This window comes from Ischnura elegans, chromosome 1 (genome assembly GCF_921293095.1).
Source record: "Ischnura elegans chromosome 1, ioIscEleg1.1, whole genome shotgun sequence".
In the NCBI taxonomy this organism is placed as follows: domain Eukaryota; kingdom Metazoa; phylum Arthropoda; class Insecta; order Odonata; family Coenagrionidae; genus Ischnura; species Ischnura elegans.
Window position 1 is genome coordinate 168,104,754 of NC_060246.1, and position 27,186 is coordinate 168,131,939.

The 27,186-nt window shown below is 40.1% G+C and overlaps 1 protein-coding gene across 1 annotated transcript; it reads right to left on the reverse strand.

The window, feature by feature from the left end:
- Positions 1-27,186, reverse strand: LOC124172642 (ensconsin-like). The gene is made up of 3 exons (XM_046552124.1): positions 26,629-27,186; positions 235-768; positions 1-168 (listed from the first exon to the last, which is right to left on the reverse strand). The coding sequence occupies exons 1-3, from the start codon at positions 27,184-27,186 to the stop codon at positions 1-3; spliced, it is 1,260 nt and encodes a 419-aa protein (XP_046408080.1).

Genomic DNA, 27,186 nt, shown 5'->3' on the forward strand with positions numbered 1-27,186 from the left:
TCAGAGATATTCGAGTCCAAGGTCTTCAATTAATCTACAGATCCAGGTGACATCCCTTGACACTTCACTTAGGGCTATGTACTCTGCTTCCATGATAGGCAGACTCACAGATGTCTGCTTCTTACTCCTCCAGATAACTGCTCCACCAAGACTTTTCCATTTTTCCACCTTCCGCACCGATTTCAAAGACAGGAGCTAATGGGAATGTAGAATTTCCCCCTGCAAGCGACTCACCCTCGGAGATGTTCCCACTACCATCAAACGACTGACCACCAGTGTATCTGAGTTCACGTTGGGGGGTTTTCTTCCGGTCCTCCAGCCGCTGCTTAAGAACTCTGATGCTCTTATTCTTTTCTGTGAGCTGAGCTTCCGAGCTTCCAGTTCAAAGATAGATGGATGGTGTGCCTGTTGGTCTTCTAGCCTGGCCTCAAGTTCATGCACCTTCTTTGACATCTCCTCTAATTCTGTGCGTCTCAAGTCCAATTCTGTTTGCGCTGCCTTGAGTGCTTCACTGCCTTGTTTAGCTTCATCTTCCACCTCCTTCTTACGTTCCCTCTTGTGCCTCGCTACCAGCTCCCTCTCCTGGCGCACAGCCGCCACACGTAGCTCCATTTCCTCCCTACGCTCCACTTCCGACTGCAGCCTAACCAACAGCTTCTCACTACGGCAACGCTCCACATCCAATGCCCTCTCCAATACTTCCCGATCACCATGCTCACGTGCCAAGTCCTCCTCAGACCGCTTAAGCTCCTCCTGAAGGTCATTCAGCTGCTCAGCAAGACTGAAGTGTTGAGAAGTGAGCTGCTGAGCAGCTCACTTCTCAACACTTCAGCCTTAGACTCGCTCTCCTTAAGCTGTCGACTAGTCTCCTCCAACTCATGTTTCTTCACCAGAGGCGAAGTCTTTATTGAAATGTCTATGCATGCTATGAGAGCCTTTGCCGTAATGATTTTCATTGATGCTTTCTTTACTGTACCCTTCCTTTTTTGTTGCCTTTCTTCTTCAAATTCACTCTCACTTACATTACTTGAGCTAGAATATGATTCCATATCTGCAGATCTTGCTACTCTTTTCGGTGATTGGTACTTCCTACCCTTTTTATGAAATGTCTTTCTTTCCTCAAAATATGGGCATTCACGAGCAATATGCCCTGGCTCTTTGCATGCAAAGCATACAAACCTTCTTCCATTAAAATTAGCATTCTCATCATCTTCTACTCCAAAATAGTTCATCCGGCCTCCCCTCAAATCATTATTCCAAAACCTTCTTTCATTAAAATTGGCATTCTTATCATCTTCTACTCCAAAATAGTTCATCCGGCCTCCCCTCAAATCATTATTCCAGCCTCTCCTGCTTCCAAAGTTAATACTTCTACATATCTAGTCTAGACGCTAGAGCAGTGACGTCACCGGTATCTTCGTTATTTTTATTTAAGGACTTGTGGCTCTTCCTTCTTGCCTCTTCGGCCATTAATCTTGCCATAACTTCTTCTAGATCTATATTTTCTCCCTGGTCTATTGTGGTGATTAGTACTTCATATTTCTCAATCGGAAGACCACCGATGATAAATCTTGCTATTATTTTATCGTCAAAATTAGCCTTGGATGCCTTCAATCTCCTGTTTAAATTAAAAAATTTTGCAAAATAGTCTTCCATAAGCTCATCCTCTTCTTTCTTGATGGAAATCAACTCTCGAAGTAATAGAGTTTGGTTAATGGGTCCAGCCTTGGTGTACAATTTTTCTAATTTGCGCCACATAAATTGTGCGACATTAATATCGCCAGCAAAATCTATTGTTTTAGAATTTAAAGTTAATAGTATGAGCGATAATGCCCGATCATTCTTCTTTACCTCTTCCGATGAGAAGGTGTCAGTCTCATCGGCATCGCCTTCTTGCAAATACCCTGGGGAGACGGCTTCCCAACATCCCCTTTGACGGAGTATTGCTTTAGTAGTCAGCGACCACGAAAAATAATTCGTTTTATCTAATTTCAAGTACTTTCGTACCGCTTCGTCCTCTGCCATTTCGACGATTTCTACTTATCAGCTTCGGCGTCGCTCACTTCACCTTATCACTTTTTCCGACTTCGCTTACTTTCTTTCGCTTTACTTCCTTGACTTTCTTTCTTCCGATCGCTTAAGTCTCATAATCTGTTGAAACTTATTCTGGTCCTCTTTTATTCATACACTTCCTCAGACTCCACAAATACAATCACAGATAACAATACAAACATCGAATAAACAACGTCAACATCAACATCACAACAAACAAAAGAAGAACACAAATCGCATGAATGCGAACCATTGATAATGTGACCAACACACATACAAATCAATCCGTGTATTTAACAAAATCCACAATTTGTGTAAATTACTCAAAACAACTTAGCCGTCTCCGAGTCAGCTAAATCCGTTCTCAGTTACTGCTAGTTTAAAAGTAGCTGCAGTTCCAAGCCATTGAAAACCACGTTCGACTACCTGAAACCTTACTTAAAATGATTTATATTGTCACTAAAATGACGAGTAAAAGTTTAAAGGAATGTCTAAGAGGTCGATGGAACTGGCTGCTCCTCCGTCGCGTTTACAATAACTCCTGATATTCATCTCATAATGAATGTCACGTATTATGGTGGAAAAAAGTATCCCAACAGAGTTTTTGCCGCCACCATCGCTTCGCAGGAGAATGGATTCCCTTTCTAACGGTATATAATTCTTGGAATGAGACGAGGGAAATTCAAATACAGTCTTATTTCAGCCACCAAGGTCGTGACGGTGAATTTGCCTGCCTCGGAGCGAGGCTCGAACGTATTTCGTACTCCTCTCTAGTGTTGGCGCATTCGATATCCTTAGGAATTGTGCCTTCCTTTTACCCGCTATCTCCCACTAACCCTCCTTTCCGTTCCTTCTTCGCACCTACTCCGGCACTCGTAATACTGAAAGCCCATCTCCATTTCCTCATTTTCTCGTCTCTGAAAATTTACGGAATAAATATTCGCTCGACGTAATCTGCAAGGCAGCAATGGCGATGAGAGATTTTGAGCATCAGGAATTACTCTCAATACAATGGTGAACAAAAAACTTTTTTTTCTATCCTAGAGATTTTGTTGGGTGATCCTAGAGGTGCTTTTCGTCATGATTCCAAATCTGGGCTCAGATGTTTTTATCGAGTCTACTTTCTTTAGGACAACCGAACTAAACAAGGGTTCAAGGATATTTATGCAAATAAATCTTTATTTTAAAAATGTGAAAAAATTACTATCATAGGAATTTCTCGTATATGTAACATCTTGCTTGTCCCTATTCAATGTCAATCCAGTAATGTGCTAACATGTGGCTGAAATTTCCTTGGTGCTATTTTTCCAATTGTAAAATATCTTGGTTGAAACGCTCACTGTGTTCATCTCTAACAGCGCTGAGGTTTGGTGGAAAAAGACAGGGTTTGGGTCGAGAAAATAATTTTTAAAATTCATATTGCAGCTCATATTTTGGTAAGATTTAATTATATTAATATAGCCACCAGATCATGATAATTTTCAGCCATGATATTTCCTAAAGCATGTTCAGATAAATGTGTTCCACGCGCTTTTCTCCGTTGACCTAACTTACTGTTGAAATTCCGAGTCCTTCAATCCCTAATCTGTGGCCCAATGCATATTCCTTATTTGATCTTTAGCTCACTTAATTAAAGGACTTTTCGTTTCAAATTAGTAAAACCAGTATCATTATTGTCCATGGCTTCAACAATATTTTAAAAAGTCCTTATTTAATATGCAGAGGTGGAAAAAGAATATTTTTTGGATCGACCAAAGGCTGACAAAGGACATTTTTGGATCCAGGGACGAGTTCTTTACGTTCCGGACAATTTTTTTCTAGCAATAATTTTTTCTGTCTCTGATATCCCATTCGCAGATGAAGCAACAACATTTCGTATAGCCAAGCTGTAATCCTAATAATTGCTTAAGTGGCCACAATTTTCCATTTATAATTTTGGTAGTGATTTTTTTCTAAAAGTAACTGCATCTTCTCGTAAGATTCTTTCATTTCAGTTTCATGAGTTAACAATATTAATGGGAGCTCATTTCCGTTATGTAAGAGGTTATGCCTTTAAAATAATCTAGGAGGAATGAATGAACAAACTAATCATCTGCGTTTAAATCAAATTTAAAAGTATCCATAACAGAGGGAACATCATTGCAAAAAGAAAATCGTTTTTTGGAGAAGAAACCAAATCAAATTCGTCATGGCGAGAGCGGGACATCAAAATTTTTGAATTTGGATCCAACAATTTCTAACCCTTTAATCGTGATCCTAAGATTTTACCCTCCTTTTTCGATAAAATTTAAATCGTGCAGTAGATCATTTAAATCCTCTTACGTTATGAAATGAGGTCCAGCAGACTTACTTGGTCCAAAATTTGGGTCCTTCGAGTCTCCGAATCCTTCATTATCATATTCTTGATTACTTTCTGAATCTATGCTGAGATTAACATATTGGTTCCGGCTGTTGTAAATTTTCAGAGTGAGGTAACACTAGTATCGCTGATTCAAAGTTGTCGGGATATTTTAGTGTGTGTTTTGACTTCAGTGTAATTCCTTTCATTTTTTCAACAAAAATAACAGTCTGAAAAAGGATCCACCAAATCATGGGAATGGCAAATTGCTTATGACGTTTTCCCTTAGTCCAACGAGTAAGAAGCCCTACACTGGTGCCACACAGCACATGGGGAGCCCATCCTTTATCTTGGCCACCCAACAGGCAATCCAAATAAAGCTTATGCCTGAAAAAGGGAGTAATTTTCCACCTTTGAACCTTAAAAGTAATTTCACCGTATGCATAATAAAAGTCATCAGGATGATTCACGCAGTACCTAGGTCTGAATAAAGCTAAACCACTTCTCAGCGATTACATTGTAATAAGCTGTAATTTCCTGCGAGCATTAAAATTCTCAATCTTCTACTATCTTCAGAGGAAGCAAGCGTCTTCACGCTCCTACAGCTGGTCACATGATGATGTGAATTGGCAGCTGAAGCAGCATTGCTTTGAACAAAACGGTAGGATAGTACAATTTTAAACATATTTTGACAGAATAGGAAGGCATGACATCGTAAGACAACATGTTTTGTAAGTAAAGTTTTATTTTCACTTTCTCATGACACCACGATACATAAATGAATTAATTTACTACTTTCGTAAAAGCAAAAACAAACATTAGGCTATCCTAAAGAAACTAGATGCGATAGAAAAAATCTAATCACAGATTCGGAATCAGCGCAAAAAATACGTCTAAGATCACTCAACAAGGTCTCTAGAACAAAATCTATGTTGGCCAGTGATACCTAAACAATTATCACTTAAAAGGTTTTAGTGCGTCAATTGCGACTGAAAATTTCCTCAATGATATGAACATGAATGCTACAAATTTAATTGACGACACACAATTTTTCGAGGTAAATTACATAAATCGTAAAACAAAATTGACATTTTTTCCTAGCCAGTGGCAAAAAAAAACTTTTATTTTCTGCAGTTTGATACCTCACTTTTTCTCAATTTATTTGAAAACAAATTTTTTTAATTAAAACAATGCCTGGCACTTTGCTATCAAATTACTTTTGACAATATTTAAGGGTCAAATAAAATAGCTAAATTAATGTAGCAAAAAATGAAGGACAAAAAATATAGTCCAATGAATTCACACTTCACTTGGGATAATATCTCTCCTTTTATTAAATTTTAAATCTCAGCAGCACTTTGATGTATTATAATATGTCAGCATCAACATCTCCGGTTGTACAGTGTACACCTAGGTCCTAATCGGTCACTTTTCAGGTGGAAGTCTTGTCCGATTTTTCAATGCCTCATTACCCTACCTGTTGCGTTTTTCCGAGTAGTGTACGGTTCTTCAATTTTTATTCATCCTTCGCTATGTTTCCGCTACTGTTAAGCCTGCCTCCAACATGCTGACTACTTTTCCCTCTTTCGCCTGCCGAAAAAGGTATTTTCAATTAAGTTAGGAAAATATTCTTCCCGATCGAAAGGAAAACGCAATTTGGCAATGTGCACGGCAGTCCTTCCGGAAAAGCTAAAACTTCTTCAAAACCAACTGCATTCAAATACGTGGCCCATCGAATCTTCTCGTTGACTGTCTTGTATACCTTAAGAGAAAGCTTGCTATGGCCCGTAGTGATTTTTATCGTTCCGTTGAGATATGCGAAGGAAAATTCAGAGGAGCGTTCCCAATGTGCGCACATGATGCCGTCGAATGCACCTCAATTCTACGGAGTTCATCGCGAGTCATTCTCTGGGTTGCGGGTCGGTCGCGTATTTGGACGACGAAGATAGGAAATGGTTTGCCTTGATAGAATTTCCTTCACTGATCAAAGAATAACAACCCACTGGAAAGGAAACCCACTATCCCGCGGAGCGATAGTGGCGGCATAAACTTTGTCGGGATACTTTTTTCCCCCATAGTATAGTGCATCATTGAGCGTTACAATAAAATACATATTTATTATATTGCGGTAATGTCCAACATATCCAACTACACTTATGCGATCGCCAGTTGTACGAGTGTATTTGTCACCCACAATGACGAATTGCGCTGGTGATGCTAAGGATTACTAAGCAACAATTACCATCAGAAGAAATGAATGCGCAAAGTTTTCTTCATTAACGTCAAGTGGTGTGTAACGTTCACTTTCAATTTAACAAATAAAATGAACATTTTACAAACACACTTGTCCAGGAAAAGTACTCACGAATAAAATCGAGAGCAACGACACATACCGTTACTTCACAAATCTAATAAACACTAATTGCAAATACAATTGTCCAGGAAAAGTACACACGAAGAAAAGCTGCAGCGACAACACATGCTGTAACTTCACAAATCAAATTACACACACATTGCTAACACAATAAATAAGAATATAGAGCGAAACATCGGGAGCGACGAAGCGTACAACTTTATAACGGCACTATTTTTTATACAATATATTGTCCCTTTCCGTTTATTTTGCGTCGTAAACAATAATTGTAACAGGTGACAACACTTAATAAAAAAATCATCAATAAATTCAGCGCCGTAACCTGGATGTCCTGAGCAAAACTTGATGAGGTTACCCTTTTCCACCCAGCTTAGTGCCTTATCGTCGTGCGGGGCCTGGGGCACCGGCCGGTTTTCCCCGGAGTAGAACCGAGGCCAGCCGGCAATCATCGGCGATCGGCATTCAATGGTATTTTGATAGTGCTTTGCCAATTTTTAGGGGCACTTATTACACGATGAACGGAACCAGAATCCTAGAAGAAATTTGAGGAACCAGGAAAATCCCATAGAACTGAAAATAAATTCCGTGTTAGATGCCGTTTCTCCAAAGACACCATTTTTCCATGATCGCTATTTAACAATATAATTTGTTACGAATGCAAATCACTAGCTAAACCAGCAACTGAACGTCGAAGTAGCAACTGCTTTTTCCAAACATCTGTCCCATAGTGCCTAAGCTCAATCGGGCGAATGTGGCTACACTGGCAACAGATAAATTTTGCTCGCTAAGCTGAATCCTGGTAGTAGACGCCATTTGTCGAGTTTTGCTGCCACTATGTTGACAAGCGAATTTTGCTGCGGTAGCATAGGGAAGGTGTGCACAAGATTTTTTTCTCTGAGAGCACCCTAAGCTGAGCGCGCACTCTCTGAGTCTCTAGTGGCTCACAACCTAATTCGTGCGATAGCATTTTTTGTATTTTATTCTGTTCATGAGTTAAGCTTTTCTGCATGGTATGTTATATGCTCGCTGCGTGCTCAAGGTGTATGTGGCAATGCCAGATATCTCGCTTTTTCATCCCTTCCGAGGTATTCTTGCATGCCCATCGACCGCCCATCCAATATCCCGTAGACGACAATCAAACTGCAATCACGAAGTCTCGAGGGTGGTATGATCACGATTCGGGAGCATGTCGACCCTCAACTCGTGTTTAAGGAGAAATGGGGGTCAAACATCAGGCCCTCGACCCCTGCTTATCTCCGTATCGTCCTAGGATGAGTGCTTTTATCAGTGCGGGTCGGTATCCGTTGCCTTTCATCCTTTGGGCCAAGTTTGCCTATCCTCCACTGATGCTGATGGCAGCACTTTCGCACGCGACCCCCATTTGTTTCCAGGCAACCTCTTTGCTCCATCGTTTACCAATAAGAGCGCTCAGCTGCAAGGTAGAGGCAGGCTAAACAATTAATTTACTATATCGATTGAAGCAGATATGTACTGGAAAATCTCAGTACCGAGTACCGGTTAATTTGTACCCCCAGTCCGTAGTTCTATCCATTTCGACAGACGATGCCTCGTGCAAGCGGTTCCTAACTCTAAGTCCACTGTCACTAACTATCCCTTTAAGCTGCCATTTCTAGTTACATGTACTTACAGGCAGCTAATTGTCCGCACTCGCGAGAACTTTGTACTCGATACCTTAATTTTAAGAGGGTGGTTTGATAAATCTGTGACTCTTTTAATGTAATATATTTTTTCTCCAAGAAAGTGTTTTATTTCTCTACATAGTCCTCCTATTAGCTTGATACAGTTAGTCTAACGTTTTTCCATGTATTTTTTCCTTCTAAATAAGAGCTTTTGTCAAGGCACTCAAAATAAGGGATCGTTTCAGTAATAACCTCTTGTTTCGACCCAAATCTCTAATCTTTTAGCTCTTTCCTCATATTTTGAAACAGAAAGTAGTCGCCGGCAACTAAATCTGAACTATATGCAGGATAAGGAAGCAGTTTGTAGCCTAATTTATGGAATTTGTCACGTTGATTGCGCACGTGTGCACCCATGCATTGTCTTGATGAAACAGAACTTTTTTCTTCTTCAAATACGGTCGTTTTTCCTTTGAATTGATATCGAATCTGCCCAAAAGCTCCGAATAACAATCTTCGGTGATCGTTTTACCCTTTTTTTTTCGGCTTATTCTACAAGTGAACAGCATCTATTGTCCTGCACACGGATAACCAAGAAAAGGCCCGGGACAGAATTTGCTTGAAATTACTATGACAAGCTGCACAAACTTTATGATACCACACTAAGCTTTCATTACTCTAAACGTCTGATAAACAGTATTTTCTACCTGAATGAACGTGACTGTTCGCCATGAACAGATATTTTGAACTGTTCTTTTTACTGAACAGGTTCAAAGTGAACGGTTCGTCAAAATGAGCAGTTCTCTACTTCTCGGGATCGTGGCGGCAGTATCCGCCCAACGGCACAGCATCCACAGCACCCACGTCCCACAGAGACCCGTTGCTCGCCCCGCTTATGATCGGCCCTGAATTTGTGTTGCTGCTTCTGTGCATATCCATACCACAACTCCATCATGCAAGTGAGTGCCCATGGCACGAAAATAGCATTGGAGAATGAAATCCATAGTTCATAGCGTTGGGGACAATTGACTTTTCAAGAGTGCAAGGACTTTTCCAGTGTGAGTGATGGAGAAATTGAATTAAAGGCTGCTAGTGAGCGTGTGCATTGCACCCTAAAGTTAAGAAGAATAAAATTAAAATCACTCAGAAGAATTCCCTCAAGCAGTTCAAACTAATTGTAAAACTTAATAACTAACGGGCTTTGCATGACACCGGCAAGTGGACAAATAGCGGTCCACTGCAGTAGAGAACATTTGGTCAAATTATCAGCTTACTTCAAAATTTATACTTATAAATATACATATATTTTGTAGGTTTTTTTTTGTGGGCAATTGCCTCTTTTCTGATTTTATTTTTTTATGATTTTTTCTTCTCTTTTTTCATCCTTTTTAAAAATCCATTTGTAATGAACTCTTTTTTTTAATAGACAATAAAAGACACTTTTTTAAGTATACCGGGACTAGCCACGGAGATAACTTTTACGGAGTCACCCGCAATGCACAAATTGTGCGAAAAATCCACAGAGGAAAAATCATTCGCCTCCGTCTCTTCACCTCTTCGTGCTCGAAGTTGCTCTCCGGCTGTGGCGCCGCCGTGCGCTCGACCTGGACTGCTGTTCGCATAATATGCTCAGCAGTCCATTCCACCTTGTCCGGTAAAGGCCACCAATTTCCATATGGGAGAATGACGCCTCGGTGGCTTAACTGGCTAAAGCACTCGGCCGGAAATCCAGGTTCGTATCCCTCGATTCGTATTCAAGGCGAATGATTTTTCCTCTGTGGATTTTTCGCACAATAAAAGACACGACTGGTTGTTTGAGCTGGTAGCTCAGTTCAAGTTGGTTTTGTGATGACATAAAATAACCTTTTTACTACAAAACTTAAAATTAACTTTGAGCAAAAAAAGATAGGAAAGAACTCGTTTTTAGCGAGTTTAACAGTGCACTCTTTCAGTGCAAGGTTTTATTTCTTGGGTGAGTGAGTAACTTGTTCTTGTGTAACTTTTGAATCGTTTCATATGAACTGAATAATTCCAGAGGTCTTTTGTAAGTGTGTCACATGGAAGGAAGTCCTTGGGTCACACAGCTTGCTACTTAATGAACCCGATAATTGTTGGTGCTCTGTGTGCGTGTCTGATTTCTTTGATTGGCAGGTACTAGTCAATATTGGTTTGTGGTGTAGCGCAAGGTTTTATTTTGGTACTGTTCGAGGCGTTTTCTCTTCCGTAGGAAAGTATTGCCAAATACCTCACACATGTACAGCAGTCTTGGTCTGATTATGCTCTTGCAAAGCGTCACCTTATCTCTCCGCGATATTCGCGAGCGAGAGTTGATTGATGGAGAAGCTACTGCCCACCCGTCGTACGAGAGAGACAACTTCCTGCATGGCCTTCCCTCTCTCGGCCGGTTTCCCCGCCGCATCGTGTCATTCTGGCTGCGACTGCAGCGGGCATTTTGTCCAACCCCTCCCCAATCCCAACCGCGAATATCCCTTTCTGTAGGATGGCGTTAGTTACGAAAGATTTTCGAGACGATATTTTCGATCCTAATTTTGAGGGATTCACTCCTCTTCGCTTCGGACAAGGGCGTGCGCTTTTCGAGTTTCGGTTGTTGCTTGAAATGCCAAGGCGCAGGCTAAAGCGTCGACCAAAGTTTTGGAGTGCGTTACGACATTCATTAAATAACGCGCCGAAGGCGCTGTCTCGCTGTCCCGGTGAATTCCTTCACCCTAACCAGCCAGATTACAGGAGATATCAATATTTTTGCGCAATTGTCTATGTTGTGGGGGTAGTGTTTTGTTTGTGTGAACAGAAGCTTATGACTAATATAGAATTTTACATTTACATATTGAAATTAAATGAATACATTGATACATAATTAAACTTTTAATTAACAGGTTTTCTTTACCTTGGTCATTGGGGCTATTTGCCTTTAAATTTGGATGATGGGGATGGAGTTACTTTACTCTCTTTTTATAATGAGTTTATTTATTTATTTTTTTTTTGCATATTTTTATTTTTTTTAAATATATTTTTTAGTTCTTTTTCTTTTGGTTTATTTATTATTGATTTTTTTTGCTTTTATTTTCTCTTTTTTTTTAATTGGTTATTCATTTCTTTGAATTAACTGATTTTTTTTTTCTTTCCTTTTATGATTTTTATTTTTATTTTTTTTGCATTCTTTTCTTTTCAATTTCATCATCGTCTTTTTTTTATACACATAACATTATAAATACCTTTTATTATTTTACATTGCATTAAATGACTATTCTACAAGAAAGAAAGACATAGGAAAGACTCATAGACGAGTAATTAATTGAGGCAGTTTGTATGTAGTAGGGATTGTTGGGTCATAATCCCAGATGTTTGTGAGTAGTGTATTTTGGGTTGCCCCGAGTCTGGACTTAAAGTTATTGGCTAGTTTAAGGACGTACGCGTTGATTGTGGGAAGTTTGTGTCTGGATCGGATTTCTGATGTTCTGACTAGGCGGGATTGGTGAAGGAGGAGGCGGAGGGTTTTGTTCTGGAAGATTTCCAGCTTTTTTCGAATGCTTTTTGATAGTGCAAATATCTCACAGCCGTACAGGAGGACGGGTCGGATGATTGAGGTGTATAGTCTTACTCTGTGATTGTGGGTGAGAGGTGAGGATTTTGAGCATAGTGAGGCAACTACCTGCCGAGCAGTTAATGCCTTTCCAGTACAGTATTTTAAATGGGCGTTGTAGGTAGAGTTTTCCGTCTAGCAAGACACCTAGGAATTTGTGGGTGGGGGCTCTTGGTATTCGGTTCTTGTTTATGAATGGCGATGTCTGTGGAGCGAATTTGCGTCTTTGTGAGAAGTGTATATGTGTGCTTTTAGCAGCGTTTATTTGTATTTTCCAAGTGTGTGTCCATTTATTTATGAGTTTCAGGTGTGTGTTAAGTTTATTTATGTTTGTGTCTCCGCGCCGAGACGTCGCTGCTATAGCGGTGTCGTCGGCGTACATGTGTAGTGATGTGTTTGGTGTGTGTGGCATGTCGTTAACGAAGAGTGTGAATAAAAGCGGACTGAGAATGGATCCTTGGGGAACGCCAGCTTCCATAGGGCGTAGAGAGGAATGGGTCTTAGCTTCGGCGACTAGGAACTGTCTTTGTAATAGATATTCTTTTAAGAATAATATGTCGGGGAGTGGAAAGTTGAGTTGATGGAGTTTGAATAAAAGGCCTCTGTGCCAGACCTTGTCAAAGGCTCGCGCAACGTCTACGAATACCGCGTCTGTTGAAAGGCGGCGGTTGAAGCTATGGCTGATCTTTTCAACGAGCCGAAGGATTTGGTGTATGGCGGAGGTTCTTCTGCGAAAGCCATGTTGTTCAGGCCTAATAATTTTGTTTTTTGTGCAGAAGGATTCCAGGCGGTGAAGGACAAGGATTTCGAATATTTTGGACAGATTTGAGAGGAGGGAGATTGGTCGGGAGTTACCTGGGACTTTGGGGTCTTTTCCGGGTTTGGGAAGAAGGATAACTTTGGCTTTTTTCCAGGGAGATGGGAAGTATGGGAGTGTGAAGCAAAGATTGAATAGATTGGATAGAAGAATAGGAAACTTTGGGCATCGGCCGGCAAATCGGAGTTGAGTATTGCTGATGTTATCAAGGCCGGGAGCTTTTTTAACAGCAAGAGAGTTTAGTATGGCAAGGACTGCGGAAGGAGTGGAAAGAGTGACGTTGGCAATGGAGTGGGAGGGGAGGTTGTCTACATATTCATTGACCGCCTCTTCAACTGGAGAGAGGGATTTATCAAGGGACATTGTTTTTTGGAGATGGTCAGCCTGAATTTCTACTTTTTTAGAGGGATCGAAGATTAGGGTTGAATTCAGAGATATAGGGTGAAAGAAATTTTTTATCAGTCTTTTTAAGAGATCTTATTGTCTTCCATATGGATTTTGTGTCCAAGGGTGCTGGGTTGTCAAAGGTTAATTTTTTGATATGATTTTCCCAGTTTCGGCGGTTGATATTAGTAATTTCCTTTTTGATGTCATTTGAGAGGCGGTTGTAAGTGATTTTATATTGGGGTGCTCGTTGTCTTTGCCACAGCCTTCGGGCAACGTTACGGCGCTTGATCATATCGACAAGGAATTGGGGGAATTTGGTGTGATCCTTTTTTCGGGGAGTGAAGGAACGGGAGGCCAATTCTTTGGCTGAGGCTAAGGCGGAGGTGATTCTTTCCACCTGGTTGTCTATGGTTGCGGGAGTAGAGTCTGTGATGGGATCGATTTTGGAGAGGGACTCGTTAAGGTGAACAGTGAATTTATCCCAGTCTGTGACTTTCATGATTGAGGAGGAAGGAGGCTGGTTGTGTAGGGGAAGGGAAAATTTTAAAGGGAGGTGATCTGAAGTAAAGGAATAGATTACTGATGGAGTGAAGGAAATTGGTAAGTTGTGGGCAAGGCCAAAGTCGATGACGTCACAGAATTTAGGGGCATAGTGAGTAGGTGAGAGTGGAGCCAGAACTTGGAAGTCTTTGTTTTTAATATAGGAATGTAGTGTGTTTCCATGTTTGTTTGTCGTATTGCTGTTCCATATTAGGTGTTTACAGTTCCAATCGCCGAAGTAGACGCCGCGGCGCGCCGCTTGGAGTGTAGAAGAGGCGTTTGGAGTGCGTTGAGCGTAGAGCTCTATATGTAGTTCCATATCGGCACCAATACACCAATCACGAAAGACTGACGATCGCACCGTGGGCGGATATCAAAAAAATCTTGACAAAACCCTAAATTTTCACTACTTTTTTGGAAAGAAAAATGGTACAGTCTAATAACATAATTTCTGAGGATAAAATTTTCATAAATCAACCGTAGGGAGTTGGAAAATACGCTTAGCGCATGCTGTAAAATTTGTTTTGAGGGAGTATTTAGCCGCTCATCGTCAATTTATTTGGTTCTGTTATTCTTGGGCAAGTTTTCCTATTGCTATTGTGACTCGATTATTACTTGGGATATTAATAATGCAACATCGGGATGATGAAATACAAGCGTTTCACTTCGTATGTTTTAGTTATCAGAAAAATGAATGATAACGTTGCCGCTCGTTCGAATAGTACACCTGAAATTCATCTACATCTACATAATACCCCGCAAACCGCCTAAAAAGCGTGTGGCAGGGGGTGTTAGGACAACAGTCTTTTTTTTAGGACACCAAAAATTGATACCACGATCCTCATGGAATTTGTTATGACAAATTATTGCTATACGTCGTCGGCAAATCGAGATATAAAAGAAACTTGTAGTACTGGAGGATAATGATCGTAAGCTTACGAGCTGTACTGTGGAATTCGGCAACGCCGTATTAGCGTAGTCCTATCCGTCCTACGATACGAATTCACAACAAAACAGTCTGCACGCAATCCACATGTGAAATCGCGAATCTTTTTCGCTGCCAACACACACACACAAGCCACAACCTATTCCAATAATATAGGTAAATCCATTAACAATATATTAGCACATACCATAAAAATATAGTGATAAATAGGCAAATACAATTATCAAAAACTGGAAGTCACCACTATCCTTATATTCATCACGTACAACTTACAATAACAGAGCTAGTTATGATGAAAACAACTATATCCACTGATTTAAAGCCTTAAATTAACCCACACAGGTGACTTTTATGACTACTATTCGTTGATATAATAGAATAACAAACCTCACACTCAGTTTTGATCTTGATAGCTTGATCGTGAAATGTCATATCTACGGTGAACAAGAACACGCCACTGAAAATTTTTACACTGCTGTTAGACATTTATCGATAGCCTAATAGCACTTTTAACAATTCAATCACGATGGAACACTGATAACTCTTGGCCGATATTTTTCGACCTTGTCAAACTTTGTGCATCACAAACACTGGCACTGTGATTATTAGCAGTAGCTTAACGGGAGATGTCACGCTGAAAATAGCACTATTTGGCACAAATAATGTTCCTAGATGTCTCCAATCAGCGAGCAAAAGTTGCATTGACTGGAATTCACCTCATGATACAAGCACAGGCAGTCCTATACGACGAATTCTCCGGTACCTACGAATAAATGGATGAAGTTATTGTTTATAAAACCATAGCAGACATTAGTAAAAATCAAATAATTACATACTTAAATGAATTATATGCCGTCGACAACATCAACTTCCAATTCACGCATTCCAACGGCAGTGGCTCAGACTCCAACAAGGATGTTATTTAGGTATTATAAAATTTTTTGTTTAACTGCTCCAGTTTTATATTTTATGTCCTTACTCACATAGTAATATCGTAAATAATACAAAATATGAGGGCTTCCGAGCCTCTATCGTCGGATATTTTGCTTGAAATAGAAAATAATCAATTCGTCTCACAAATGAAGCTCTGCTAGCAACTGCTGGCAACTATTACAAATAATCACAAAAATTGCTTCGTGTGATGTTTAGGCACCTATGACGTCATCGAGGCTTCGTCGGCAGAACTTGGAGGGTGAGGGAGTTTTTGGCGTGATTTAAAATTCGTTATATATATCGTTGAATATCTATCGAAGGAAAACTCAGATTTACATGCGATTTTCTTTGTTGAATTCAGAAAATAATATTCTGTCCGCCTCTGAAATTAAAAAAAAAATTAATGCAATTCCCCCATTAACACTACATTTTCTTTCATTTGGAGAGCTTTCAAAGATATTTTTTCATCATTAACCATAGATATATAGCTAAATGGTGGAGCCTGTTTTCAGTCCATTTTTTTACTTAAACGTAGAGAAAAAGTAGATACTGCCAACGACTTCCACAAAGTGACTTATACCAAGTCGTTTTTTGAAGCTTCTACATGCTGGATCTAAAGTAAAATCTTGCACCAACTTGCACCACGAATTATAAATCGTTTTTTCGAACGTGCGATCGACTCCGGTTCTGGCCGGCGTACAGTGGAGCCAAACCCCACTTTAGACGGACAAAATTCCAAGTCTTTTACTAACAACCCTAAAATATTCACATATATGTTTTAGAGACCGCTTTAATCCAGCGTTAAGTTTTCAATATTTTCGAGTTTTTGATATTTTTAATTTTATTTAGAATTTTAAAAGTAACTTGATTAGTTATAAAAAAGATAAGACACAAAAATTTGAATTAATAAAAATAAAACTTTCACGTCAATAATTCTATTAGTCGAAAAAAATTGATTTATAAAGCATATATTTTTATTTGATGATTGATATATTGCAAAGATATTGCTAAAATAATTAGCTAAATTATTTTAGCAATATCTTTGCAAAAACCTTCATGCTTAATAGAAAAATAAAGATTTGCTCTTAAGTTTGCATGCACCATTTTACAATACACAAAGAAATAAAATACTGCATTGAGTAGGTAGTTTTAACTTTCAAAAATAAAATAATATATGGTGCATTGCGCGTAGAGAGTTAAAAAGTACTAAATTGGCATTCCGGAATCGAATAAGTACACCTCAATTGAACGGAAATAACCTTTTCGAGCACTTCATGCACGACAGGGTTTGAGCCTCGGGAATGGCCTCTCTACATTTCAAAAATCTCAGCCCTTGCGTAGAAAACTTCGCCACTTGTATCTATAAGTATACAAAATATATAATGCATGCAAATTTTATTCATTACAAAAGAATTATATCTTAATGGACACTGTTTATATTATAGTTTACCCGTTGCTATGCGGCCATAGCGGCCGGATGGATTCCCTTTCGGCTTGTCATGCATAGCTATTCTTTTATCGTAAAACGCCTTTTGCAACTCGATGGCAGTTGATTTCTGTTACATTATTTAGCTCATTCTTCAATGACCAATATATCTAAAAATCACGTTACGTTTCCGTCCGATTATATAAGTTTTCTCTAATTAAATAAAACTTTTCATCGTGAAAAATGAACGACGATCCATTCATGATAATTAATTTCTCGACGGCTATTTTCTCCAAAATATAAATAAGAAAAGCAAATTTATATTTACTATACTCATTCCAATTTATTGAAAGTTAAAAAAATAAAATCAAAAGGACCAGTGTACTGTAATTATAGTTTAAAATCGACCGTCCATTCTGGTGTCTGCGTCAACGAGACCAGTGCTTCGCTTTTCGCTAACTTTGACACTCATTTCTACGTGCAGGTGCACACTTACCAACCTGTGAAATACACCGTTGTGCATTTCAAACATCCTACTACCCAACCTAATATTTAAAAAAACCCATTTCAAACTTTCATTTTTGGACTTTTGTCCACTTAAAGTGGGGTTTGGCCCCACTGTGCGGCGGCGGCGGAGAGCACGTCGACACGGCAAGCGTGTGGATGCGATGTGGCCACATTCACATATATATCTGGATATTAGTGATAAAATAGTGATGGAAAATAGTCACCAAAAAGTAAAAATATTAATATTGCTACGAATGACTCTTACTACACAATCGCTGGGCACTAAGGAGATACGCTGAAAGGCTTTCTTTTTTGAGTGTATTCCTTATACTTCTACGGAGAATAGACTTACATCGTGTGTTGAACGTAGCTACACGGACTCATTTATTGGCAAACTAACTCTCTTTCTAGTCAAATTGGTATGAGAGCAGAATGTATGTGAGAGCATTAAGAGGGAAAAATTATGGTCGGCGGACGTCTTCAAGTAGTTGCTAAACTTTTCGCTTTCAGACGCCAATGAGCTTTTCGTTAATTATTTCGACATTATTCATTAAATGAAACTTGATTTCTTCCAACCGTTCGAAATTGTAATTTATCCCGTTCATTTTAAATTGCGGAGCTGTCATATGTTCCCATTTCACTCACCCCTCCTCCACATAACTGTACCTCCCTCCCGTCGTCATCATGAATCACTTCCCTCATTCCCAGTGAATCTACTAAATACTCCGTAGCGAAGAAAACCCACTCAACCCATTTACGTTCACTGCAGTCAAATGGCTATATTCTACTACGATGATATTTAAAAGAACTTAATCCACTCATTAGCTTATTTTACGAGCCGCTCAGATTATGCCCATCAACGGAATGAGACTTGTGCAAGAGGGAAATTCAATCATGTAGCTTTCTTCTTGCAAATCACATGCTAGAATCATAAACGAAAACAGGAAATGGCATCGCATACTTCATTTCAACTATCCTTCATCCGAAAATATGAATGTCATGAAGAGCCATCCTTTCCATCAGGGACACGCGTAGAAATTGAACGGCATTGGATGCTGACCTCGTTATCACCAATTGAGCAGGCATAAGTCATTATGAAGAAAGTGAATGATGTATCACCAACATATTTCCCACATTTTCTAAAAAGTATTAGAACGAAGAAGAAAATATTATGAATTAAATGTTGCGTAAATCATGATGGTGCCGTGCGCGAAGTGGGAAATGGTATTATAACTATAGACGCGATTAGGGGCGTTGGTATTGTAACGTGTAGCTAGCGGAAGCCATCTTGATATACCTCGCTTGTTGTATTTCTCATGAAAACTCATTTTGCTGAAATCCGAAATGTGTGTGTGTAGCCATTCTATCAAAATTATCACTAAATGAATAGTCTATAAATGAGAATTGAAAAACATTCAACGACACTGCGTCTGTACCGCGATTGCATCCTGTATGAAGCGACTAGGCGTCTCCTGCGTGGTCATCAGCAGTGCTAACCCCCGTACAAAAATTACAAGCCGTAAAGAATGGCAGCCAACTCTGCATTCTGAGCAAAACACGATTCGAAGGCATCACCACCATCCACGAAAACTCGAAGCTGAAAATGCTAATAGAACTTCTAACCATAAAGGTTAAGAGATTCTGGGAGACTGCGTGTGAAGAAGGCGAAGTATGAAGAACTCCAGTGACTTGTAAACATCATAGTTAAAACACGTGATAAACAATTTGCTAAGACAGGAAAAAAGGACTGCCTGCCCGCAAAAAAAAGACCAATAATTAACAAATGAGAAACAGCGGAGAATAGGCAATTGAAAACAGTTTATTGGGAAGACCGGAAAGATTATATATAAACGTAACGGCTAATTATCTACGCACTATGACTCAAGATTTACATACTTCTCCCTAGAATTCGTTTTGCTCTCGGTTGTGAAGATGTTTTGGTTTGTTGCTCCTATAGCAATTCAAGTATATACATTAACATCATGCAACACAAATTATATGTTTTGCTAAAGAGAAAATGAGTGTTTAATTTTAAAGGAAAAACTATTTGTAATTCGCTCTTCTCCTCGACTAAAAATGCACACTAATTGATTTAATCTCTTCCGTGACCATTAAAATTCGAAATGAACTTGACTAAAGGAGTATACGATATATAATTTTAAATACCACCTTGTCTCTCCCGGGAAACTGTTAAAGGATTTCTTCTACGCTTTTCTTCAAGATATGTAGGCAATCCTAAATAGAAAAAATAAAACACCTCCTCTCCCAAGTAATACATTTTGTAAATAGCCTGGAAGAATGAATACATGCGCAACGAATGCACTAAAATATAAATACTTATCAAAAAAACAATGGCATTCACTTGGAAACAATTATCATTTCCTGTAACAATGAGAACATTCTAGAACATCAATCTTTCTGGAAGCTTTCCGTTCGAAAAAAAAAACAAGGAAATCGATTTTTAATATTGTTCCTCCGTGATTGGACAATGCAACACGATACCCCACAGATTGATGGGAGAACCAATCAAATCACAGCGGCGCCCCCTACCGATCTATATAAAGCCGCGAATTCCGCTGTTTCATCACGTTCCAGACAGGACACCGACGAGTTCTCGCAGAATCAACGGCTGACGACGTGATAGGGACAGGGATTTGGAACGATTGAGAGGTCCGATTGGGTCTAACCCACGGCAGCCGATCATTCGCACCCACTTTCCGAAGGAGTCTCCTCGCCCGGGGAATCAAGACTCGCTGTTCCGGCCCGGAGTGAATGGCTTTCCGATCTGGAGATCGGAAGTCGAGAAGACTTCGGCTGGTACACAAAGACCCCCTCAGTCGCCACCGACCAGTGGTTCGGCCTGGCTGAGGGCCCCGAAAAGCACACACCCCTGACCATTGCACGCCTTTTGCACTCTTAAGGCAGGTCAGGGCTTCGACTTCAGAACACCGTCCCACACAGACAATGGCGTGGCCTGGCTAAACGAGTCCCCGGTTCTCACACGCTGGGGCAGAATTGGGTCGTCCTTCTGCACTCTCTTGCGGGGGAGTGCTCCAATAGGCACACTGGGTTTGGGGGGCAGAGGGGATAGGACGTGACGCAGGTACACTAACGACAGGAAGAACGAAACGCTTGTGGTCTCGTAAAAGCCATAGCTTTATATAGAATTAACAAAAACAACGTGCACTTAATGTTCATGCAGACGTGGAAATATTTGAAGCTCGTGTTTATGTCGGTTTCCATCACCCTTAAAGCTATACAGCATGCCAAGCCTAATTCACTTGTGATGGATACTTTCCTTACCTTTCTGTAACTAATAACTTATATAAATGTTGTTTAGAACGATAAATATACTGTGTTCTAATTTGCACGCTATTTTTTATTGTACCTCAAAAAGAGCTGTATTCATATTTCGACATTATACGTTATATGAAACTTGATTTTTCCCAACCGTTCGAAATTTTAATTTATCCCGTTCATTTTAAATTGTGGAGCTGTCATATGTTCCCATTTCACTCACCCCTCCTCCACCCTACTATACCTCCCTCCCGTCGCCAACATGCGTCATTATGAATCACTTCCCTCATTCCCAGTGAATCTACGAAATCCTATGCAGCGAAAAAAAACCCTTCCCCTTTCCTTATCTCACAAATCCAGCAAACTCATTCCCCGAAACTCTAGCCTCACCCTCACCAATTGAAATGTGTGAAAAGGTTGTCATCCAAGAATCATGTACTATCGTTTGATGGAGTGATTGTGTGACCTCGGCTGGGGCTCAAGACAGGGCCCTCCTTATTGGGGGATGCGGGCGACCTTCCCCGGAAAATTCTGGAAATCTCGTGCCCTGAAATGGATGTTGACGCTATTCTGGCTCTTAAAATTTAAATAAAAGTTAAGAAAAGGTAATAAATTCGTAAACAAATACTAAGAAAAATGAATTTTACCACTTAAAAATGTAATTAGGCATGATGGTAATATAATCTATTTGGTATATTTGTTCCTTAAAACCGCAACTAAATCCAAAAAAAACCTCCAAAATAACTTTCGAATTACCATTTCAAAAAGCATAAAGTTCTCTTTAATCATCAAAAACCTTTATGTAACTCATTTTTACAAACTCTATATTAATATTATGGTGTAAATAAAGCACATAATCAAAGCTTAGAATTTTCTAATTGTTAAAAATACATTAGTTCATTTAATCTGAGTGTTTTTATAACGCCTTCCATAAACACTTAATGTTAGTAATAGACGCGAGCGTTGTGGGGGCCCTATAACAACGGGAGCCTCGGAGATTTGCCGACAAACCATCCTAACCAGACCGCCCCGATCGGACCACAACAAATGATTATAAATTTGTGACCAAACGGATATGAACCATTTCATCGACTGAGATTTGACAGTCAAAAGGATAAAATACAACCTATGCCACTTCCCCTGGTTATTTCCAAACTTGGAATAAACCTGCTTAGAAATAAATGTGTTAACGCCGATTGAGTCATTAATTCAAAAAAATTAGTCGCTAAAAGATTCGGAGTTAATTTTTTTCTTCAGTCAATAGTCTCTAATATGTTGATGTTATTAATTAATCTTTCCAAACATAAAAAGTCCAATTGCTCAATTTCGAATCTCCACCAATACTTCAGTGCAACAATTGAGCGTGAAGTAAACCTACTCAGCTACGGAGACACATACACATTCCGTGTTCACGGTGAGTCCAAATAAGAGAGGAAATCCTCGCTGCGGAGCCCGCAAGAAAACACTCCGACTACCCAACCTGTGCGTGGACATCACTTTCCTCAGTGCATTCTATCCGCCAGGGCATTTGAGCCTGTAGTTTGACTCCTGTGTCGCTATCCCGATCGACCCCGCGTCCGTTTCATTTTGATAAAGTCGGAGAAACTGTTGAGTGACGCCATGGCTAACCGAAAAAGGTCTTATGTTTTCTCCTCGGCGTCGCACAATTCAGAGCCGATGGCCGGTAAAAAATTTTGAATCACCGCTGAGGAGCTGAAGTTCGCTCAGTTGCTCGACGGTCATGCGAGGAGACTGTTGAGTTCTATTCTGTGTGAATTGTGTTTTATTTCCGCCATGCCAAGTAATTGCCTACTTCCAATCATCGTTAACAAGTGATTCCAGTAATTTGCGCATTTAATACACGGGAATTATTTGCTGCGCACAGTGAGAAAATGTATTGTTCTACAAAGAGTAATTCAGAAAATAATAGTATTATTCTCAATTTCGTATCTTTGAGTCAGTAAATCATCAAAGTGTTGAAAGTGTTTTCAATGGTGTTTGCGTGGAGTCATATTGTGTGAGTGGAGTGATAACGTGTTTTTTGGTACCGTGATAGTTAAAGAAGAGGATTATTGTACGCATCTCTCGACGAATTTTATAAATTGCCTTCTATCCCTTGGAAATTGGGAAAACAGCCTTAAGTCCAAGGTAAAACTAGTAGTTTTCTCAATTTAAAACGCGTTTTAATGCATATGAGCACTTAAGTATGAGATCAACGACATATTAAAGTTATAAATAACATTGGGTGTATATTGATTTCTTCGCGGTACGTAGTTGTGGTAAAACTGAATTCATAACATTTTTCTCTGATGGATGACACACTAGTTTTCCCAAATTTCACCACTGTTCGCACAAGAGTCTCTTATACTTCCTTTCTTTGTGTATTTTAAAACGCACCTTGATGGTGAAAGTAATTCTTCCCCAAATAAAGACCATCCCGACATAATTTGTTCCAATCTCGAGGAATAGTGATAATTCCGTCTTCGTCTACATTAGTCTAAGACTGAAGGCTTTTCTGCTTCTTATGTTGTTAACTGCATAAAAATTGGAAAAGGAAGGAACTCCGCTACGATTATCAACCTTATAATGCACCTGAAGCGTAAACCACACATAACATAAGTGAAAAGAGACAATAAAAACTATCATTACAACTTAAGCCGCATCCACGCCCACGCGCAGGATTCCTTAATAATTCAGATTATGCAACTTAACTTTTCTTGCACATTTTAGGGGTGAGCAGCCGTTCTTACTTACATAGCGAGCTTGTATTTACAAAGGAATACTTTTGCCAAGTTTAATATACAGTTCATACTTCAATGCAATTAACGCTCTTCGCTCGTTAGTGGTATTAATTTGGTATGAACTCAATATTTATCCACATATATATATACTCGCTTTATTCGAGTGATAAATAAAGTTACGCATTCAATCTTAAAACCAGCGGCATTTATGCACGGAATTTTTTAACACCGTTCATATCGAACGGGTGAACAAACCGATATTTGGGCTAAATCTTAAGTGGCGGTACCCATCAAATTTTAAGGAAGATTTTTTAGCATTATTGATAAGTTCCATAAACGAAATTTACTTCTCTTGGCCCTACGTGTTAAATGATAGAGAGTCTATTTAAATACCTTCTACAACAGGTATTCGTGGACGCTTTATAAACAAATACTTTAACTACCGTGACTTGATAGTATTCTATAACTGGTATTTACAGTTGAATTGAAAGCCAACCTGGTCATTCCGTGAAGATTATCGAAAATATTAATTAAAAAGCACTGAAGGAACAAGTGACTTTGTACGCAGTCACGCGCACGGGTGCAAAGTTAAATACATTACAATATTAATTAACCTAAAAATAGACATTCAAAATAACAAGGCCGACCCTCAAATAGAAACTTTTTCCCCCACATTAATAAAACGTGTTAAGGAGCAGAAATAGAAGAGTCATTTTTTAAATGTTTGCTACAGTTCTTTTCGGGAGACCATCAATAAAAATAAACAGCTTGCGATTTCGAAGACAGCATATTTCTCATTCTAAACATAATTTATAAAAGTTTTTTAGTTACAGCAAGGAAAAGAAAGCATCATGACAAATGAATTAGTCATGGCATGCTGTATGGCTTTCAAGGTGACGGAAACCGACATAAACACGAACTTATATTATTTCCATGTATATATGAACATTAAGTACACGTTGTTTTTGCTAATTCCATAGATAGCTACTTTTTTTAAGAGACCGCGAGTGTTTTGTTTCTCCAGACGTTAGTTTGTGTACCTGCGTCACGTCCTATCCCCTCTGCCCCCCAAACCCAGTGTGCCTATTGGAGCACTCCCCCGCAAGAGAGTGCAGAAGAACGACCCAATTCTGCCCCAGCGTGTGAGAACCGGGGACTCGTTTAGCCAGGCCACGCCATTGTCTGTGTGGGACGGTGTTCTGAAGTCGAAGCCCTGACCTGCCTCAAGAGTGCAAAACGCGTGCAATGGTCAGGGGTGTGTGCTTTTCGGGGCCCTCAGCCAGGCCGAACCACTGGTCGGTGGCGACTGAGGGGGTCTTTGTGTACCAGCCGAAGTCTTCTCGACTTCCGATCTCCAGATCGGAAAGCCATTCACTCCGGGCCGGAACAGCGAGTCTTGATTCCCCGGGCGAGGAGACTCCTTCGGAAAGTGGGTGCGAATGATCGGCTGCCGTGGGTTAGACCCAATCGGACCTCTCAATCGTTCCAAATCCCTGTCCCTATCACGTCGTCAGCCGTTGATTCTGCGAGAACTCGTCGGTGTCCTGTCTGGAACGTGATGAAACAGACAGCACTAAGTGGCCGCGCCGAAGGCGCGTCTGCAGGAGCTGTACCGGTGAGTCAACCTCACCACAACCAGCCAGTTGACAATAGTGGGAAAAAATGGCGCATGTGTATCGTTGTCAGTGTAAATGTTGTTTGTGAGAAGCAGAAAAACAGATAATGACAATACAGAGCTTGAGCACTAATGAGTGATTAGTGAAACTTTTTTTTTTTTCTGTGTTTTAATTTTTTATATTTTTTTGAAGGCCCTTTTCTTAATATTTATATATTTTTTATTATTATTTATTTTTTTTTTTCTATTGGGCTTGATTAGTGCTCCCAAAAAGTAGGGATCAATGTTTGTACTTGCGTAAAAAATATCAGAATGCATAATTGATAAAGAAAGACATACGAAAGACTCATAGAAGAGAATGAAAGGCAGTGTATTGTGTATTATTTTGTCTGTAGAAATTGTGTTAAGAATGCCATCAGCCTGGACATCTACACTATTACGGGCCTTGGAGTGCAAGAAGTTGGTTTAGGAGAAAGCTTTTTTTTTCAATGACTGTGCTCAGGGAAGCGAGTTGTGATGAGATGTTGGAGAACCAGCTGGATAATTCACTATTTTCATTTGGTGATTGAGGAGCATCAGTTAATGATGGAAATTCTGATTGGTTTAGGGAGTTTGTAGCGGCGGCGTAAGATCTATTGGGAGGGGGAGGTGCCCGAGCGGCATTACGTCTAGCAACCATGGCGGCTTTGGCCTCCTTATGTTTAATGCATCCGCGATAGTTAGCTGGATGATCGCCCCCGCATAGGGCACATTTAGCCGGAACTTGATCTGATTTTTTGCAAACTGAGAAAAAGTGGTCTTCGCCACAGCGGACACACTTAGGAGGAAGGTTGCAGTGATTTTTTGTATGGCCAATGCCTTGGCAGCGGTAGCATTGGACGGGAATAGCTGGTTTTTTATAATCTGAGATTGAAATTTTTAGACCGGCAACATAGTGAACATTAAAAAATGACTGAAGGTCAATAGAAGGATCAGTGGTTACATGGCAGACACCAGTAGGGTAAGATTTTACTGAATTGATACCATTATCTTTCTGGGTTTTAGAGGGACGAGTTGACATGATACGTTTGACGGAGAGAACTGGAAAGCCTTTGGCTTTTAACTGTGAAAGAATTTCTTCATCAGTGATTGTGGGCAATATCCCACGTAAGGCAAATTCTCTACGGCGGTTTTGTGAGAGTTGATAAGTTCTGTACGCGACATTGAGTTCATTTAATATAGATTTGACTGTAGTGAAATCAGTTACGGAATGACACTTGATTATTGCAGACGTTATGCTGGTTGCATGAGAGACAGGGGGGGATGAGCAAGAGTGCAGAATTTTTGGATAGAAATTTGACCATTGTGAGGTATCGGCTACGTAAATTGGCGGTATTTTAACCTTTTTCGGTAATTCAGTGGTTGGATTTGAATTTACTGGATTGGAAACTTCTGTAGATGAATTCTCTGGAGTTTCATTTGCTAATTCTGCAAGGACAGTGTATTTATTGTTAGTTGAAATGACTGTGGGAGCTTTAGCGACTGATTTTGCGGCCTTTTTGCGTGACGGTACCTCACGGAATTTGTCCAGGCTGTTACACTTGGCATGCGCATTTAATGACTGGCTGGAGGAGGAGGATTGACTCACCGATTCTGTGGTACTGCTGGCAGGAACATCCTTGGTGGGTTTCTGCTGGATGCTCGAGTTGGCCCTTTCCTGGTCCTCTGACGGTGTTGGCGGCGGATTGCTGGCCGGGGCGGTGACGGGTGGCTGGGCCGGGCAGGCAGGTTGGGACGATTCGGCAACATCCTGGACCGTTGGCAGCTGCGGTTTGTCGAGAGACATAACCTCGTAGAGCTCGTTGATTACTGGGTCGGCACGCAAGGACTGCAAGGCTTTTGGTGACAGTCTCTTACCCAGCTTCTTCATGATCTCTGCAACCTGTTTTTTTTCCTCTTCGATGTCTTCCTCTGCGTCTTGGGGCTTGTTGGCCAT